This window comes from Mastigoproctus giganteus, chromosome 13, assembly GCF_048544385.1.
Source record: "Mastigoproctus giganteus isolate SK-2022 chromosome 13, ASM4854438v1, whole genome shotgun sequence".
Taxonomy (NCBI): domain Eukaryota; kingdom Metazoa; phylum Arthropoda; class Arachnida; order Uropygi; family Thelyphonidae; genus Mastigoproctus; species Mastigoproctus giganteus.
This window is the reverse complement of record NC_143587.1, coordinates 78534713-78549964: the sequence shown is the minus strand read 5'-3', so window position 1 is coordinate 78549964 and position 15252 is coordinate 78534713. Positions and strand designations below refer to the sequence as shown.

Genomic DNA, 15252 nt, shown 5'->3' with positions numbered 1-15252 from the left:
TTTATCCTTTTGAGTTATCTGCTTATCCATAAAATGTTGATTGTAATAAATGTTTTTTTTTTTTTATTTTTAATCATACCCGTCGGTTAATTTCTAAGTGTTTTATAATTGTGATAATGTTCTATCTTTGATGGACAATTCCTATACTGCCTGAAGTATTTATCCCTTTGTACCATTAATTCTTCTATTTCGTTAGTCATCCAAGGTTTCTTAAACTTATTTCTCCAACTCCTAGAATTTATGTTGCAAGCTGAGTGATTTACTTTTCTTTCTGTATTAATTTATTACAAATGATAAACCTCGAATTGTTTATTATTTGTATTATCTTATTTGAAAAGACGTTTACACTTGTTGTGTAAGATGCTTCTTCTTGTATTACCATATTATCTATGTTTTGTTTCAGTTTACCTGATGACAAATAATTTTTCTTCCTAACATTTGTTAATCTTATATCTTCACATGGATATTGCTTTGAGTACATAGCTACTATTAGTATACATGTTCTATGATCTGAAAATTGATTTAATAGTGTGTAAGAATTAGCATACTTCAACTTTATACTTGTTATAAGGTGATCTAAATAAGAGCTTACTGTTCTATCACCCTCCATTCTTTGTTGCCTAGTTATTGCAAATAAGGTATGTTTAAATCCATAATTGTTTAAGATCGCAGATTATTTGAGTATCACATTATCACATTCATTGGTAAGTAAATTAATATTAAAATCTCCTACTAGTATAGTCTTATCAACCTGTATGTCATCCCACTGCCAAATTGTGTTATCTAATTCTATTTGAAAACGGTTTATAGAATCTAATGGTTGCCTATAAAAAGCACAAATCATGAATGTGTTTTCAGGGTCTTCTCCTAATAATTTCAAACAACAGCTTTCACAAGACTGAGTTAAGTGGTAAACCTGTACTGCCTTAAAGCATATTCTATAGTATATTATTATTCCTCCACCCATTCTCAAATCAATCAACATATAGACCTTGTCATAACCTTGTATGTTATAATTAGAAATTTCATCACTTTTTATGTTAACCGCTGTTAAAACTATACGTGAAATAAATTCTTTCATTGCATTTATATATTGCAAGAAGTTAAACCAATTTTTTTCTTAATGACCTGATATTTAGAGCTACCAGAAAGAACTGATTTTTGTCAACTATCAGAGCTTTAATATTCGGATTATTTATAAAATGTAAGGGTGAATTAGAAATCTGTGAGTACTGTCCTCAAAAAGCATACCTGATCTTTTCTAATCCATTTCTAAGATCATTTCTAAGCCTTTCTAATCCATTTTTTCTTTACTACATGATTTACGATTAGTGTAGGCTTAGCATTTTTTTTCTTACTGTTAGGTATATAATAATATACTACGTCTTCTTTATTGTGCTCTAGTTGTAATGCAAACTCTAGCTGCTGTATAACATGCTCTAGATCTTGCCTTGCTAATCCAGTTAATCCTGCTATTTCTACTTTATTTGCTAACAGCTGTTGTTCTGTTGAGTCAATTCTTAAGTTAAATAAATTGGAATTTCCTCATTTTGCTTGAATGAAGCTTCCAGATCCACAATTCGTTTGCTGATTGCAGCGTTGGAGCCTTGTAGTTTACTAATTTTTTTTTTTTTTTTGCATTTTGTCAAAGGAATCAGATACAAATGAAATTGATTTCTTGATAACTTCAGCTTCCTCTTCAGGTCTTCCATTTGTTTCTTTATGGGTACAATTTCTAATAGTAAATCCAGCAAATGAATTTTACTGGATAGCTCCTTTAGTATGTCCTCTACACTTAGGGTATTCGCCTGCTTTTCCGTAACCTCTAAGTCTTCGTTTGCTACGGTTGATGTATGCAGCAAATCGTGGTATTCTTCTGCCGAGTAGGAAATATCACATTTTCCTTCTTTCTCTTCTTTCCTGCACATTATGCATCTCCACTGCTGTTTCTTTCGTTTCGCCATTCCTTTCTAGGTTGCTTCTTTCAATGAGCATCGATAATAATACCCATTGTTGCAGCCATGGCATACCACCTCTAGCACGCGCAGCGGTAGGTTACTTTTTTTGCAAATATTGTGACTCATATCTGTCAACCTTTGGAGTTGAGACAGTTTTAAAACAAGACGTTTCAGTTAATACACTAGCACGAAATAAACAACAAAAGAAAGAATATTAAACTTACAAATGACAAAGATTTCCAATTTACTCTAAGAGCTCAAATGCAGTGATAATAGTAATACGTCAGAAGCTAGCAAGGAAATACCAGTTGATCGAAGAAAGTGTACCGTACTACAAGTACGAACCCCAGGCAGTACTAGAGACCCCAACCCACAATCTGTACTGGGACCGCGCCATAATAACGGATAGGACAATCCCGCACAACAGACCGGACATAACCCTTGTGGACAAGAAGGAAAAAACTACCTATCTGATTGACACAGCGGTACCCAACACTGGCAACCTGCAGAAAACCCATGGGGAAAAATCAGGAAGTACACGAACCTAAGACAGGAGATCAAAGAGATGTGGCATATGCAACAAGTAACGACCATCTCGATCATCCTGTCAACCACAGGTACGGTGCCAAAGACCCTACATAACAGCCCTGCAGCGATAGGTCTCCCAGCGAACACCTACAAGGAACTCCAGAAAGTCGCAATCCTGAGCACCTCTAGGATAGTCAGAGAGTTCCTCTACCAACACCAGACATAGCAACAAGTACCCTGTGTACTTGGCAGCAATACCCGTCACGAGGTGGAACCCCCATTCAGGGAGAAATAATACAAGAGCAATAATAATAATAATAATAATAATAATAATAATAATAATAATAACTTATTATCCATTTCACGCATAATCGTAGATAGAGGTATTTGTGTTTAAGTTCAACAAAAGTCCAAGCTTTATGGGCTTTATTCTGTGGAACAAGAATAAACTCAATTTCTTTTTTATTCTGTGAAATAGGAATGGTCTCCATGATCGAAAATTAATCAAAACACAGTGTATAAAATTTCTTTACTTTTAATAATTGCGTTGAAAAATCTCCTTGCAATTCTACAATATAATGCAACAATAATAAATCCGTAAAATGTGATGAAATTTAAAATTTCGTGGCCAATATCCTTGCCCTTTAAACTTCCAGTTTCATTTTCTCCAAGTTAGGCATAGAAATGCGAAATCGTGAAGTTCCCGCTGTGTCGGTTTTTAATTTAATATTTAATTAGTCAATGCAATGTGCGAAATTGTATTTTTATGGGCAAATCAGATCTAAATAATCGAAATGTCTGACAATAATCATTATTTAAATTAAATCAGAACTTACCTTATTTGCATCATAATTATAAACTCCCTATAATTATATTTCTCATACAAATAATATTGATATAACAAGATTATAATTTGTGTAGTATTCTGGAAACTGCTATTATAATGCTATTTATTTTGCACAATAATAGAGCGAATGCAATGACAGTGAACGAATGTTGCTTGAAGAAATTAGGGTAAGTAAATCATCAAATTCATTGTAAAAGTTTATATTTTATGGTAAATCCCAAAATTATAAGTTATTGGAACCTACTGTATATCATTCGAGTATATTCGAGTGCATGAACTATAGTGGCGGACAGAAAAACTGCATCACCTTAAAAAAATTAACATTTGTAGTGAAACTTATAAGATATTGTTTGATTACAGCCATTTTGTTTGCCGCAAAGCAAAGATATTGCTTCAGATAACGCTTCTATTGCATCAGACAGTGATTGCATCAGCCGGTTCTATAAATACGGCGTTGGAAGGGTACACACACTCATTAGTATCCTGTTGTTTTGCGGAGGTGTAAGCATGGCTCCATATGTTTAGTTGACACCAAGAAAAAAATGTAGCTGTTGCTCTGTTCCAGGAAGGGCTTTCTGCACGTGCTATTGCTCATAAAATAGGCTGCCACAAGTCAACAGTATCCCGGGTGCTGAAATTAAAGTGTGAAACCGGTGAGGTGCAGAGAAGACCTGGATCAGGCCGTAAGAGAGCGACTACGCCTTCCCAAGATCGATATTTGAAACGGCTATGCCTTCGTAATCGCCATGCTAGTGCTCCTGGTCTAAATCTGGACTTTGAGATGGCGTCTGGTGTTGAAAAAAGTGCACGAACTATCCAAAGACGGCTTTCTAAATGTGGTCTGCATACCTATCGGCCCAAGAAGAAGCCTTTGTTGGCCCAACAAATGAGGAAGAAGCGACTTGCTTGGGCTAAAACGCATGTTTCTTGGACAAAAGAGCAATGGGACACCATCATCTTTTCTGACGAATCGAAATTCAACCTGCATGGGAAGCGATACGTCAGAAGATGAAAATCGGAGGCATACCGTCCTAACTGCATAACACCGACCGTAAAGTTCCCCGCCGGTCAGATGGTCTGGGGATGCATAACAAGTAAAGGGGTGGGGCGAATTAAGTTTATTAACAGAACGGTGAATTCGAAACCTACACTGCTATCTTGGAGGAGTGCCTGAAACCCGTTATTAGGGATCACCACACAGAGGTCCAAAACTGTATTTTTCAACAGTTTGCCTCACAGCACCTTGCCACACAGCAAAATTTACAAGTTTTATGCTATTTAGATTTGATGAGTTTGTCTTCTTGTCTCACAAGGCTTAAAACATACATATACCAATGTTTTCCCTCATTTTTCTCCCTTAAGGTGCAGTCATACCTCAGAAATTCTGGCATTACAGTGCTGGACAGGCCCGGCAACAGTGCAGATTTGAACCCTATTGAAAATTTCTGGTACATAATATCGTCTAAAATTGCTCAGAAGAAGCGAACAAGTAAGATTCAGCTGCAAGAGAGTACTGTAAGGGTGTGGTAACACGAAATTGGGCAACCGTATATCCAGAAGTTGATTAACTCTATGCCCAATCGTTGCAAAGCTGTAATTGCAGCTCGAGAAGGAACACAAAATATTGAGGACTTACTTTGCTGATTTACAGTGCATAATACTATTACGTTAACTTGTCATTTCAGTGTGTTCACGTAAATGTAATAAAATCTATGTTTGGTTGTCATGATTGCCATTTGCATGATTTCTCATGTTTCCATTAATTACGCATTTTATATTGGATTTCATTCACAGAGATATATATCCCATTTCGAACATTTCTGCAACCCACAATGCAGCGCAAAACCCATTATTTGCAAAATTTACAAGTGATGAAGTTTTTTTGTCCGCCACTGTATATGCGAGTGCATCTACTAAGAAGACTGAAAATATTTGTCAAAAAGGACTTGAAGTTCTGAAGGCTGTGATTTCAGAAAATTGGTCAGAAGTGTGGTAATTCCAAAACACCCAAATAGGTGAGAAAATTGGGAGTACGAATTACCGTCATTGGAAGAAAAACATTAACATACAGGAGGTAAAACAAAAAAGTGGATTAAACAACTTTGGGAAACTTGACGAGAACAGCGGATTACATTTCATTTCTCAAAATGGTTTTATTTTCATTCACAGTAATCACCGCATTTTTTAATGCAGTTATTATGCTTTTAAATGGCATAAAAGCATCGAAACAGTTTACGTTCAGTTCTGCAGTTCCTTTTTTCTTTATGTCCTCAACATTGATATATTTTTCCTTTGAAGAGGGATTTCGATGTTTTCACCTTGGGAAAGAGGAAGAAGTCCGCTGGTGCTAGATCTAGAGAATAGGGTGGATGGTTGACATGTACTATTAAGTTTTGTCAGAAATGTCTTCACGACTAGTGCGAAATGGTTTGGTGATTGTCATGCAACAATAACCAGCTGCGCTGCGTTTCTCTTAAATTTGTGGCCTTAACCGGGTCTATCTTCTCTTCCGGAACGCATTACTTGTAAATCAACTCTGTTTGTCGAAAAACCTGATCAGTATCCTCTTGAACCTGAAATTCTGTAAGGGAATCATTTTAGGCCTTGATAGTGATTTTGAAGTTCACTGCATGCTCTTACGCTTCATCTTTGGGTCGTACCGAAACACCCAACCTCATCTCCTCATCCTCCTTCAGACACATTTGTTGGGCTTGATGTTTCATCACCATAGACAATTTTTAACATTTCACACGTTTCTGTTGAAGATTTTGCAAGTTTAAAACAAAATTTGATATTTGTTGTTTGCGCCATTGCAAAATGACACGGAACTTTAACGCTATTAACGAGACAGATTACGAGACTTTTAACTTGTCAGATTATTGAAGAAATCGATGTACCACCATCTGTTGAAGGAAATCTAAACTCCAATATGCCACTTCTACTTTATTTTCAAACTGATCGAACATGATCAAAACAGCAATAATCTTGGAACTCTATTGCCACATTTCGTTCGTAGGTGCTATAGCCATAAAGTTGTTACCGTTACAGCGTGGCAGTTTTCCGAGCAGACATACACAAGATACTGATGCTCAAATATCACGTAAAACATAAATATGCCAAAATAATAATGCAAGCAATAATGTATAAAACGATAGATGTAGATCATAAATACGAGATCATAGGTCATTTAATACGTATGTATTAGCATAGAAAACATAACTAAAATTTAAATGCCTCATTATTTTCTGTCCACTGAATTTTCCTGGATCAATGTCCAATAGATTGAAGAACACTATTCTGCTCGAAAGGAACATGTTCTATAAATTGTTGCGGTTGTTGAGAACAAAGCGCAATGGCAAAGAAGGGTCAATTTGATTTCTCGCAACTATTTTTAGACCATCTCTATAATGTTCGCAACGCTTGGACCAACCATTCTCCCAATGAGGAATTGTGCAAACGTATGGATGATTCTTGATGCCATTTCTTGCTTCCAGAAGATGCCATCTCAATTAACGTATAATAGAGCCCTACATTTCGTTCGTAGGTTAAAGGACATGCCAATAATCATGTTCTTCCAACTTAAAAGTTAATATTCGAGATCTATAAAGTTCTTGGCGAAGCACAAAGAATTTTATAGGTCTCGAATATTTATGGATCCCGACTCATACATCAAGATGGTGCATGGTTTACATTTACTTTCAACAATCCATTTACGAGATGTTTATTATAAAAATGAGAAAATTTACAATTTTTCGTCAAACTGCAAATTGTTTCATATTATTCATTGGGATGTCATGCCAATATATTTCCTGCATTTAGAGGATTCTTCTTTTTAGTAATATTCCTCAAAACAATGCAGTCTCTGAAGTTTATTGATTGATTCCATAAAAGAAAAATCAAGAGTGTTTTCGATGATGCTATGATCCCACTGAATATAGACCGATTTAAGGATCGTCAATTGCAAATGCTTCTTTGAAAGCGTATGGGTTTCAAAACTTAATTCATCCACCCTGTATTGCAGATTATCTGTTTGTACACACTTTTCATAGGTATCCTCTTTTCAGTGAGGATGAAATTAAAATTGCTCTTTCTCAATGTAATGAAGCTAGGAAAGATGTTTTCTTTTTAAGGTGGTTGATTAGAAACGAAAAGGTATGAAACGATTTTCGGTATGGAACATGAGAGAGAAGACGCTTAACTTTCACTGTGAAAATACGAACAGGAAAGATCTTCCCCCCAATGTCTGGGACGTGATCCACTGGAGAGTTCCTCCTCGTGCGCTGAGAGCAATGCCACAGTTGTGCTTGACCCATGGAACACTGCATAAGTCTGGTAGATTTCTAGGGCGTAATCAAAGGACAGAAAAAATTATGTAGATGCCAATTTTCCTTGAAAGATGAGAAGTTTAGCTCTATTAAACCGAAAAGCGGCAGGAACTTAAGATTTTTAAAGCAGACTTCAAGACGTTATAATTAGGCCCCAGCTCTCACAAATGATAATGGTGAGCATGGATATTAATTTTTTGTGCTAAGTATTTAACATGAAGTCTGAAACAAAAGAGAAAATCAGCGAGCACCACTAGATATGTGGTTGGAATTACCATTAAATGTTTTTCCAGGTAATTTAACAATCGGAAGTTTTTAATTACAATTTTTCTTTGAAGGAAATATTTTCTACTTGTTTTCAGAAGATCAAGGAATAAGGCTACCTGTTATGGTGACCAGGTGCAGTTCGAGTTTAGCTTGCGAATTACCACTGACTAGGATGGCCCTTGAAGGAGAACGCCATTGACAGTTCTTGAAACAGAACGATCAACCAAGTAGCCACTTGGCAAAAAAAATACAGCTGTCACGGACTGCATGCCTCCCTAAGACAATGAAGAGCGCTTTCCCAACTAAAGGAATCTAAAGGGCCCTTGCATTCTATAACAATGGACGAACGTATTTGGAAGTGGAATTGTGAATGATCTTTTACAATTCAACAAGAGAATATTTGCATCCTAAAATCGTAAAAAGGGACAAAAATGAAACTGTAACTTTGACATAATTTTTTAGCAGAGAAGGCAAATCGACCAGAGCATTCTGAAGCCAATTTATCTACCCTTGTGCAGCCGTTCAACACAATTTAATATTCAGAAACTTTTTGGAATGTTGCATGACAACCTTTCGGTGGATTTTAATTCAAAAATATGCATGTTTTTTTGTTTTGTTTTTTAGATATGGTGTTTAAATTAAAAAAAACTTAGTGTAATTAATTTATTACTTCTACTAATACGTTCCAAATTCTCACTTTTTCTCTAGACTAAGTTGATGCCAATAACCATGAGATGCATGGGCTTTCCAGAAGAATTTAATGATGAATGAAGAATTGAAAAGAAAACTTTATTAAAACAGCATTTAAGTTTCTATACTATAAATAAAATATTTTGCTTTGTGAATTTCATTCTAAAGGAAAATCTGATCTGTTACAAAATATTTCACTAAGCTGTGTTTTCAATAGAACCTTGATTATAAAAAGTAATAAAATATTAATATATTAAGCCATGAGTGTCTTTGTCAGCATTCACAAACCAGATACAACTGCATTATTGCGAGTGGACTTAAAAAGAAAGAATTTTCGTATCAGGGTGATTCATATTTACATTTTAAATATTGTATTGCAAGAATGGACAGCATAACTTTAACTTATGTACTGGCAATAAGTGAAATCTCTTCGGTCATCGGCTGCGATACTCCATCTTCGAAAAACATGACGAATTGTATGTTCTGATTTGCCTGTTTGGTTGCAACTGATGTGTCGAGTTGTTATTTGACTGATTGTCGCTTTCTTAACCTGCAAAAGTCTTGCCATAATCCGTTGGCTACTCGAATCAACAAGCTGTTTCCGATCCCCGTTAGCTGGATGTCATTTGGTTATTGGACCAATGTCCATCCACTCGAGACAGTCGCACGTGAAAACTCCTGCAAGATTACTGTTTCCGAGATAATCTCACCAGAAAGTTTATCACCAACTGCCATTCCTCTGCTCAAAGCCACTTAAAAAGTGATACGGAAAAAATTTCACGGCCTACTATCTTCTATCTTTAAGTTATTTTACCAAAATGTGGGTAGTATACGCAATAAGCTGGAAACGCTGGAACAGCTACTACTGTCACGAAGCGATGAGGTAATTTGCCTTAGAGAAACGTGGCTGGAAGAAGGAGAGGAGACTTCCATATGTTCCACTGCTGCAGTCTACACTACGGTTAGGCACCACTCCAAAGTGCCACTCCGCCACCTTCAAGTGAAGGTGGTGGAGTAGCACTTTTCTGTAAGACCCTCAAGTGAAGGTGTAATTCATGTTTGGTGCAGTTCTGCTCACTTCGAAGGCCTCTTAGTAACTTGCGTATTCAATAGCACCCGCATTAATATTGCAGTAATTCATATATCACCAGGATCAGATGCAGAAACCATTGACGAAGTAACCACCTGGTTTATTCAAGGCTTCCACTCATCAGCCGTCCACCTGATTTGCAGAGACTTTGATATTTTCCCCTTAACTGTTCAATCCCCATGCGAGAATGTAAACAGTTTCGCCACTATCGGTATACACCAAATCCATGACTTCCCCACGAGAGGGAAGAACTTGTTGGATCTTATGTTTGCCTGAAATCCATGTATCATTGACCACACACCAGAAACAGATTCGACTCAGATCACGTACCCTTAGTGAGCCTCCTTCACCTAGCTACTAAAACTATTATGAGGCCACTCGAATATTTAAATTCATCTGCCGTGCTGTGTGTCTTATCTGTTAATTGCGTGTGTTCTATGTTCGATTTGTCTGTTTTGCTGGACGAGCAACCCTAGTTTCTGGGGGGAAAACCTTGCTATCTACACCTGAGACCGACTAGCTCAGCCACGGAGTGAAAAAAGCCCATTAAAGTTCCTCGCATCATCGACGGGATTCGAACCTGGGCCTTTTCCACCCGGTGTGAGGAGGATGGTGACAATACCACTGTGCTACCGCGCAGACTCCTTCTTGACCTGCCAGCACCAGACTTAAATGTTGATGGGAAAGTGCACACCAAGTGCATTATGAGACCAAAGGAGTTGGACGCAGACAAATGCCTCGCCGCTGCGACAGCCATCCCTTGGCTAGTATTGGAGGCTTGCGATGCGGAACTGGGCTTTGAACTTTTGACACATGTATTGCTTTAATATCTAATTTTGCAGCCTCTAGGAAAGTTACCATCTCAGAACGGTCTAGAGGCTGGTGGACACCCGCGCTCAACGAGAGTTTTAAACTGAAACAATTGCTCCACAAGAGGCGGAAAAATTCGGCCCTAGTGACAGATAGGGTAACATACTCTAGAACTAGGGCACACTTCACTCGCCTTAAACCAAGGGCAGTTAAATAGCATATGGACCCTACACCTGCAAAAGAAATCCTGCCCATTCTCACTACTGTAATGAGTTTCCAGACTAGGTTGATCCTGAGTTGTGGATGAACTTTATCACGAGGTTTGACGGAAATGGCCATGATCCTGATGCAGTGCGTCGTATCCCTGATGGCCGCGTACATAGGGACATGCTCCTTAAGATAGCAATCACAAAGCATCAACTTATTACTGTAATCAATGACATGCTGGTAACGAACGCTATGGGAGCGGACAAAATCCCTCAGTTAATGACTAAGTGTTTCACGCCGTCAATTATCAACGGACGGGCTCAAACACTTAATCTTAAACACTTAAATTTAATATACTGAATGGAGAATTCTTCCCATCAGTGTGGAATATCTACACTATAAGGCCGCTACAAAAGTTCAATACCCCCACCACAGCCAAGCACTTAAGACTAATCAATCAGTTCTAATGCCTCCTCAAACTGCTAGAGAAGACAATGCCCACAACGCTGACTAGTCACATTCTACCTCAAAAACTTTCTCAGATACATTATGCACTGACTAACAGATCAATGATCTGTTAGTAACCTCCAAACGATAATCAACTATAATGTCACTGCATTCGAAGAAAGTTCTGAAGTAATGATAACCTACCTGGAATTGGAAGCGGCGTTTGACAGTGTCAACATTTCCACACTCCTAAAACATCTCCAATTCTTCTATAATACTGAAGGCGACCTGCTCAAATTCCTGATGTCGCTATCAGTGCCCCTCTAGTAAACAATAGAACCGACATAATATCGGACGATTCAAAGATGTTAACCACAATAAAGCCTTCGGACAACGTGCAATTAACAACAGCCTTACGCAATTAGAAACTACCTGAAATTCATTGGTGTGAAGATTAATCCAGACAAGTCCGCATGCATGGTCTTTTCATTGAAGCCCGAGCCGACAATCAGTCAGCCTACGCATGGAGGGAAAATCATCAAAAGTGTACTAAACTATTATTTTTGCTATGTGTCTTATGTCTGTAAATTGCGTGCATTTTCTGGTTGATTTGCCTGTTTTGCTGGACGAAAAACCCGAGTTTCAAGGGGGGGGAGAAACCTTGCTATCTACCCCTGAGACCGACTAACTCAGCCACTGAATAAAAAAGCCCATTAAAGTTCCTCGCATCATCTAAGGAATTTGAACCGGGGAGGGGAGGACGGTGACGTCATCAGAAGTGTACCAAAACATCGTGACGTCGGAGTGACTTCAGCACAAAGTTACGATTCAACTACTGACTTGAACATCTGCGCCTTCAAATGTGCCACAATCACTGGATGGCGAAATAGCACCTTCTATACGCCACAAACCCATGTACTACCAAGAGGTACATCCAGATCGCCATCTTCCAACGCATCCTGTACCAAGCAGAAATTTGGGGTGGTTCGACCAAAACTACGCCAAAGCCACGATATGCAGCCAAGTTTTGGTCACATGGAAGTCTCAGTTATCTCCACAGTAGCGTACTACTGCGATGGCCAAGGCTCTCGGTCTGGAACGATTGCTTGTGAAGATGGAACAGAGATGCCTAACCTTCACTGTGAAAATGCTGAAGGGAAAGATCTCCGTCCCCAACATCTGGGACTTCATCTGCTGGAGAGTTCCTCCTCTCGCGCTGAGAGTAAAGCCACAGTTGTGCTCGACCCATGCGTGACTGCACACGAATGAAAGATTTCTTCCCACACAAATGTTGACGATTATACATTCGCTGGACGTTGATCTGAACCGGTTTGCCTGCGAAAAGCAGTACAGGAGAAGGATCCTAACAAAAGCATGTGATCGGCTCTCCACCCAGTAGGGGAACGAATTTGAAAACTCGATCTGTTTCACTCTATTCTGTGAACCACGAATTCCTGTAATCTAGATGTATGGAGAAGTGGTTCACATAGTATCTGTTCCTGGATTGGACTTCATTTATTCAATTTTAATATTTTGTTATAAACATTGTTATTATTTTGTTGTTATCTTCTTACTGTATCTTATTATATTTATCCATGTGAAACCCCTGGCAGCATGCATGGTGATGGATACATTGTATAGTACCTCTACGTACAATGAAGATTACTTCATTAATGTAATTATACGCTTCAGTATTTTGAATCGCTCCAACTTTCCCATCCGATATTTTCTGATCCATTGCTTTGGTCAGCTTTGTACTTCATATTGGCATCCTTCTTGTGTTTTATTTATATGGGATGTATTATGAATATATATGAATTAATGGCTTCTCTGGCTATTGATTCAAAACTATTCCATATTTCTAATGTGTTTATCATTCCTGTGCTAACTGCCCAGTTGACAGACGTCGTGTAACGTCTTAAATTGGTAGCGTCCCCTTTCTTCAAAGTAAACCGATGTTTATCAGTGTGAATAGGCATTTCATTAGTACAATGTGATTTATGAAGGAAAAATATTTTACCCAAGTTTAATTAAGTTTGGTGAAATAAAGGAAATAAAGCAGCACTCAATGATTCAGTTTTATTAGAGATACTTGGTAATTATAAGAATGAATTTGTTTCGAAATAAATCCAATCATCATTGGATCCAGTAGTACTATTATTCGTCTTGCTCTTCCTCAGATTCATCCATGCACTTCAAAATAATTGCCATTGCACGTAGCTGCAACAAAACAGAATTTATTTTTTATTTATAAAAGCAATGTACGTACTTTATAACACACAACCAAATTCTATGCACTGATTTTTGTCCTAAACAGTTATGGATGATTTATCGCCAAAATAATGGCATTTATTAAGAGATAAATACAATAAATTCATTGTTACACTGGGATAATTACCTTTAAAAAACATGTCGAATTCCTGACTCTATACCAGTCCTTTGGTAAAGGTTCTGAAATTACGTATTTGATTTTTAATTTATTTTTTTTTTTGTCCCTTAAATTAATGGAGATGTACCTAACCACGTTGAAAGAAATTTCATTATCTTACCTGAATGACTTAACTCTGAGAGAAAGTTCGTAAATGATTGCAGTATTCATGACGGTGCTCCAATATATTTTACAGGGATTGTGAAAAAAAAAATGAAATAGCGGTTAATTTATTTTACCTACTCGGGTAGATGGCCAGCGAATATTAAAGGGTGGTTCCCTAAAGTATTTCGACTGCACTCCGCTAAATTTATATTTGTAGGTGTACCTAAAAACACATGCATAGAGGACGACCTAAAAATTTGAATGAATTAAAACACAGTATGCACGTAAATGTACCAGAAATAATGCGCTTCAATACAAACATGTGTCCGACTCAATGGAGTAAAATTTAACACTGTGAAGGCAGAATGAAGACATATTTTTTCTATAAACCTCTTTTTTTTTTATATGTGTAGCATAGTAAATAGTTGCCCTTTTTTTTCTGTGAATTAAAAATCTGTTTACCCAACTGGACACGAATTTTGATTGGTTGTTGACTAGTTGAGACAAGAGTTCGGACTGCATTGGAAAAGAGAGAGGAAATTATAGAAGCCAATTCAGAAGAACAGTGCCCATGGAAGTATCTATAAAAAAAGATATGCAACAGAAACAGAACGTCTATGAGACAGAGAGTGGAGAGACTGTTAGAGAGGAGTCATTAGTTAACCTAACTGCCCTCTTATGAATGAAATCTAGAAGCTTGAGAGAGGTTTTGCCGCACCGCCTCAGATATGGGAAAAATATTCCATGGTAGGGCGGATTTGCAATTTGTACACAGTGAACAGCTATTTGGAAGAAAATAAACGCCCATAGAAACAGAAAACCAAGTTTTTTAGGTGAAGAGGAAGCAATATTTTATATGATCTTGTCTATAAATCAGTAGCTTCCAAGATACGCATAGGACTGAGCTTTGGGAGGATTGAAATCAATTAAGTTATCTTTGTTCCACTGGATAATTACTGGAGTAATTATCCAGTGTACCTGGAGATCAATATTTAAGGAATTGGTAGTGGAAATTCGAAAAATTGAAGTCGTTTGTACAGAAAAAGGTTTCTCAAACTGGAAGACGGAATGCAATGTGCTATTATCAGAACAACTATGGATAGCATTTATGGTCAATGGAAGAAGGTCATTAATATACAAGAGGAAAAGAGTGGGAGAAAGAACTGAACCTTGCTAAACACTAGCATTAGTGGAGATGTTAGAAGACAGCCATCTACCATAACCACAGTGACCGGTCAGAGAGAAAACTGGATACCCAATTGCAAAAAACAGTTCTGAAACATATTATGGAAGCTTATTTAGAAGAGGCATCTCCGTAGCCAGGTGGGAAGGAGCAGCAGTGCGTAGTACACGCTTCTTGATTATACCGGGGTTCAAGCCCGTCACCACCAAATACGGAGGATGCGGAAAGGTCAAGGGAATGACCACCGCATATTCCCGGAGCAATAAGGCCTTAGTTGCTAATGCTCCTAAAAACCAAACAACAGCTTATTTAGAAGACCTTTATGTCAAAAGCAACTGTTTGAGTTTCACCAAACTTTTTTTCATTT

The 15252-nt window shown here is 37.6% G+C and overlaps 2 protein-coding genes across 2 annotated transcripts in view; one reads left to right on the top strand and one right to left on the bottom strand.

The window, feature by feature from the left end:
* Nucleotides 1–8705, top strand: part of LOC150076205 (uncharacterized) — a 33563-nt gene extending 24858 nt beyond the window's left edge. Inside the window, exons 5-6 of the mRNA XM_090387009.1 lie at nucleotides 3456–3500; nucleotides 8634–8705. Of these exons, the coding sequence (XP_090243135.1) occupies nucleotides 3456–3500; nucleotides 8634–8696 (108 nt within the window). The 3' untranslated portion in view covers nucleotides 8697–8705. The remainder of the gene's footprint in view (nucleotides 1–3455; nucleotides 3501–8633) is intronic.
* Nucleotides 8706–13326: 4621 nt separating this feature from the next.
* The window catches only part of LOC150076204 (uncharacterized), a 36630-nt gene continuing 34704 nt past the window's right edge, over nucleotides 13327–15252 (bottom strand). Inside the window, exons 6-7 of the mRNA XM_090387285.1 lie at nucleotides 13841–13951; nucleotides 13327–13389 (exon numbers count right to left, since the gene is read on the bottom strand). Of these exons, the coding sequence (XP_090243411.1) occupies nucleotides 13327–13389; nucleotides 13841–13951 (174 nt within the window). The remainder of the gene's footprint in view (nucleotides 13390–13840; nucleotides 13952–15252) is intronic.